The sequence below is a fragment of the Erithacus rubecula genome (genome assembly GCF_903797595.1).
Source record: "Erithacus rubecula genome assembly, chromosome: 9".
NCBI lineage: Eukaryota > Metazoa > Chordata > Aves > Passeriformes > Muscicapidae > Erithacus > Erithacus rubecula.
The window spans coordinates 10506741-10511758 of record NC_136660.1 but is presented as its reverse complement, the minus strand read 5'-3'; the positions used below and the strand labels follow the sequence as shown (position 1 = coordinate 10511758).

At 43.7% G+C, this 5018-nt stretch overlaps 1 protein-coding gene across 1 annotated transcript; it reads right to left on the bottom strand.

The window, feature by feature from the left end:
* Positions 1-670: 670 nt before the first annotated feature.
* On the bottom strand, positions 671-4507 carry LOC306804956 (uncharacterized protein). Its single transcript, XM_079312185.1, has 6 exons — positions 4368-4507; positions 3983-4062; positions 3441-3555; positions 2696-2802; positions 2052-2166; positions 671-1109 (listed from the first exon to the last, which is right to left on the bottom strand). Exons 1-6 carry the CDS (start codon positions 4429-4431, stop codon positions 922-924), a joined length of 669 nt encoding a protein of 222 aa, XP_079168311.1. The 5' UTR covers positions 4432-4507; the 3' UTR covers positions 671-921.
* Positions 4508-5018: the final 511 nt, after the last annotated feature.

Genomic DNA, 5018 nt, shown 5'->3' with positions numbered 1-5018 from the left:
ATTCTGAGTCTGAAATATAAGTATGCCTATATATATTTGAATCATTTATCTGATTAATGAGGTAAAGGTTAATTTTACATCATGTACCACAAAACAATGTTGTCTGTGTCTGAGAGATCGACAGAAATAGGGAAAAGGTAAAATAAGGAAAAGGAAACACAAACAGATGAGCTGTCTGTCTTCAGATCTACAGCTTCACTGTTTGCTCAACAGAAGAAAATTAAAATATTACCCCAAGCACAGATTCCACTGTAAACAAAAAACAACCAGTTACTAAAAGTCTTGTTTATATTTCATAATAATTCACATGCACATTGTTTAGTAGCTACAGCTCCACAAATAAGCTGGATCACCAGTGCTAAGTTGTCTTTGATCTTCACTTTCACTTAGTGCCAGGTGGAGAATGGACAGGTTTTCTGCTGCTGTTCTAAGCCCCAGCCAAGCAAGCAAGTGAATAAGGTATGATACCCATACAGCCAGGAGCTGTTGTGACTTACACAGCTTTAATGCTCATCAGAGCAATAATAGTGATTAACTGGGAGCTGTAAAAGTGAATAGAATCATGTCCCTTTCTTAGTAAAGATTGCTGCTGACACAGGACAATTTCTGATAAAAATCAATGTTATCACTACCTTAGAGACCCTGAAGAAGTTAAGCCAATGGGAAGGCATCCATTAAAAAACTTTTCTTCTTATTTAATTCCAGCTAGACAAATTCAAGCCACAAAAGTGGTCTTGTTTCTTTGAAACTCTTTTGCCATGAGCTGTGGGATCAGATTTAGCCCGTATACCCATACACCAAAGCTGAGGCCATGGCTGTGACCTGCAGCCCTTCAGCTAGATAAAAGCTGTGTGTTTACATGTGTGAGCCATGATTTCCCTGCTCTGCTCTGCAGCCCACGAGCAGCAGGCTGGGCTGGGCTCAGTAACCACAGAGGATGCAATCAGCCCCCTGGTCCCGGACGGAGACGTCGATGCCTTGCTCTGAAATCTCCTGGAGGAAGATGTTCAGCTGCTCTGCCTGAGCCTCAGGGGAGGCAAGGGTGTGCACACAGGTGCTGTTGCTGGGGAAATAGGCAGATTTAGCTCCACTGATGGCCATCTCAGAGGCTGGGAAAGATAAAGATGACAATAAATAAATAAATAAATAAACAAACAAATATATCTATCTATATCTATATCTATATCTATCTATCTATATCATCTCTATCTATATCTATTTATCTATATCTATATCTCTATATCTATATCATCTGCATCTATATCTATATCATCTATACCTATATAGGCAGTTGAATTACTCAGCTTATATTTGTCCTGATCTTTAAAAACATGTGCTGGCATTCCCGTTTTCTAGACTGAAGTCTTCAGCTTGGAATAGAAGTGCCTAGATGATTGCTTTCAGTAAGCCTTGGAAAACAACTCACCACTGCTCTAGCAACTAGGCACTTCAAAAGTAAAATATTCTCCATTAAGCACAGAAGAGGAAGGGTGGCCCTTTTGTGTATCTATATACACACTTATTTTTGAATTAAGGAAATGACAACAGAGTCACACAGCCTGCTTTGGGTCACAGACTGAGCAGTGGATGCAATGGGAGCACTCTTACAGTCCTTGGGCTGCCATGAAGATGAGAGCATTGCTGGCCTTTATTGTGTGTACATACAGCTGTTGGACAATTTGGCTGAGATTCTTCAAGTATTGTTGGAAGATAAACAGTTTTATGCCCTATTGCTGTCTGTCCAGTGGGTCACACAGCCCTTGTGAAACATGGGTTTGTGTTAGGGTGATACCAATTTACTGGTTTTTTAACAAACAGGTCCATCTTCCCACAAAAGTCATATTTGCCCCATGATGAAACAGCAATGCCTTCACGTATTAAAGCTAATGTGTTTTCTTACTCATCAGTTTGCCAGCTCAGCACTGGCTCTCACTACGTCACACATGACAAGGTTGTCACAAAAAGAGAAACTTTTCTTTCCTCCTATTTTTTTGAACAGCAGAGAGGGAGCCCTGTGTCCTCATGGACAGATTTATCTGAGAAGCACTCACGGTTGCAGACAGCCAGTGCCTTTCCCCCGATGAGCTGCGTGGTCCAGGAAAACCCAGTGGCATTGCCACACACTTCATACAGCCTGTTGCTTCTGAGGAACCCAAAGTCATAACCCTTGGGGGACAGTGATGGAGAGAAAAGAAACAAGCACTGTCTTAAGGGGAAGAAACTGCTAAATAAGAGCACTGCAACCCCTCCCAGCCCTGAGTGATATAAAAAAAGTATAGCAAGCAAAATTAGGCTTTACCAAATAAGCACTTGTAGGAGAATAGAATAGAATAGAATAGAATAGAATAGAATAGAATAGAATAGAATAGAATAGAATAGAATAGAATAGAATAGAATAGAATAGAATAGAATAGAATAGAATAGAATAGAATAGAATGGAATGGAATGGAATGGAATGGAATGGAATGGAATGGAATGGAATGGAATGGAATGGAATGGAATGGAATGGAATGGAATGGAATAGAATAGAATAGAATAGAATAGAATAGAATAGAATAGAATAGAATAGAATAGAATAGAATAGAATAGAATAGAATAGAATAGAATAGAATAGAATAGAATAGAATAGAATAGAATAGAATAGAATAGAATAGAATAGGTGCAGCAGCACAGCGCAGTAAGGCAGCAATGTTACCTTGTTGCACATGGGTTTGCAGTACTGAGTGCTGTCAATGGTCACACACACCAGCCCCCCGTTTTTTGGGGCCACTGGGCGTGGGCATGGAGTTAGCTGCTTGCAAACTTTTGGATGATAAAAAGAAGAAAGGAAGAGAGCAAGAAAACAATAATGAGAGTGAAAGTAGGTATAAAAGCCTCCCCTTCCCAAGCAAATTCATGTCTCAACTAGCTGGCATTATCAAAAGCAAGCATTTTTGCTTGTTTAAATTTTTTCTTTTCCCACGTTGTTATTTTTTGGTTTTTGCTTGTTTTTTTGTTTTTGTTTTTGGCCACACCCACCGAATTTTCCCCTCACTTGTCACAGTGACAGCAGGGTCAGCCCCAGTTGCACTTTAGGGGCGGCTCACTGTGGCATTTGCATTCACAGCACTGACATTCAGTGCTGTTGTGGCCCAAACTATCCAAATATTTCTTGGGAAAATATGCCTGGCATGCCAAGGCAGCAGAGAGGCTGTGTCTGGAGGGCAGAGCAGGCACTGCTGGCCCTGTGGCTGTGCTGCTGCTCTACACCAGTGCCTGGCTGCAGGGACAGCAGGACCCTGTTTGTGCTCTGTGCCCCCCAGCCCCAGCGCTTTTATATTACACCACTCCTCCCCAAAAGAATTGCAGGCACTTGGCTCGTTCTGCATAAGAAAAAATTCCCTTTGTGCTTCTCCACTCCACTCTGTTCACTGCCCAGTGGTGGTTCAGGAGGGGCTCACACTGCTCTTGAGCAGGGCGCAGCAGGTCGAGTGTTTCTTGCAGTGTCCACGCCAGTAAATTGATTGAAGCTTTCTCACCCTTGGCAATCATATCAGGCAAGCATTTTGAATATTTCTGTGGAGTTAGGGGAGAAAAAGGCTAAGCTGAAAAGGAAAGACTTTGGAGCTATAGAATTAACCTATCTGTGAGCACATGTAAATAAAGAAGTTCCTATTTCTAGGTAGCTATTTTTACCTATCTTGCTATATTGCTTATGTTCAAGTTACTTCATATATCTGGAGCAGGACAAAACTGGAAAATAACAGGCACTTTTTGGACTAGTAGTAGCAGGACAAAAGCTGTGGTAAGTCAGATGACACTAATGTTTTTCTGCTCTTGCATGTGGGTCCCCTCCTCAGCACACACTCTGTGCATTGCCAAAGCAATACACGAGCTGTGCTTGCCCTGCCAGCACAAGCAGACACAGCAGGAGCTCCCAGCACAGGAGGGGGATGCAGAACAGCCCCTGGGGCAGCCAGCCCTGGGGCAGCCAGCCTCTTACCTTGAGACTCTCATTCACATCATCTATAGTTGCACTCTTGCATTCACTCAGATCAGCCAAAGCTCCAGTTTCAGTGAAATCTAAAAGACAAGCAGAAGCAGGTACTTAGCTAGGTCACAGTCCCTCCTGGCACATGAACAAACCCCAAATACCACATGTTCAGAGGAACTGTCCTTCTATCCTGCTTGTATTCTATCCCACTGTCCTAGTACTAGCTCGTATACCTGAGGTGATCAGGGCCCAAATGTGAATAATCTGTACAAATATGGATTTGTCGGGAACAGCAATGTGAACACCTGTTTGGGGCTGGGTTCCCAAGCAGGCCCTTCATTTCCCTAAGACTGCCCTATTTACATAATCGTTAGTCATATTAAGAACATCTTACCTGCAAGAAGAACAGCTAAACTTAGGACAAGCAGTGCTTTCCAGGGGAGGCAGGAGCTGCACATTTCTCTGCTGCTTGTGGTGCCTGAGCACAAGCACTGGAGGCAGGCACAGGGCTGAGCTGTGTGTGCTGGCTGGGCACCCTGTGCCTCACCCCACAGCAGAGCTGTGCTCAGCACTGGGGCAGGCACTCTTTGCCCCAGCAGCAAAGCCCAAGGAGAGCTTGCCAGAGCAATCTGGGGGAGGGCAAGGGCATGTCCTGGTCAGGGCACTGAGGCACATTGCTCTGCTGCTGCCAGCTCCACCGGGAAATTTTCAGATTAACTGCTTTACTGTAAACATGTTTAGTGTCTGCACATTCTTGCATGCTCTGGCTCTCTTGCCACATTCCCTTCTGTCTGTGTTTGCCTCTCTCACACACACACAAATATACTTCCATAAAGAAGACATAATAATGCCTTAACTTGTCTGTCATGCTCCATTTGATCCAATTGTCCTAGGGTGCCTGACCCATGTGTGAATTGCAGGGTTCAGAGCCTGTCACACTCTCCCAATTTTCGGGCCAGCCTCCCTTGCCTTCCACCCTGCTGGAGACACACAGCCTCCTCTCCAACAAACCTGTAATGGTTGTTATTGCCACCACTCAAGCATA

Coding starts and splice junctions, on each gene's coding strand:
- LOC306804956 (XM_079312185.1), bottom strand. CDS start 4,431: ATGTGCAGCTCCTGCCTCCCCTGGAAAGCACTGCTTGTCCTAAGTTTA. Junction 3,556..3,982: donor ATGTGAATGAGAGTCTCAAG/GTAAGAGGCTGG, acceptor CTAACTCCACAG/AAATATTCAAAATGCTTGCC. Junction 2,167..2,695: donor GCAAACCCATGTGCAACAAG/GTAACATTGCTG, acceptor CTGTCCCCCAAG/GGTTATGACTTTGGGTTCCT.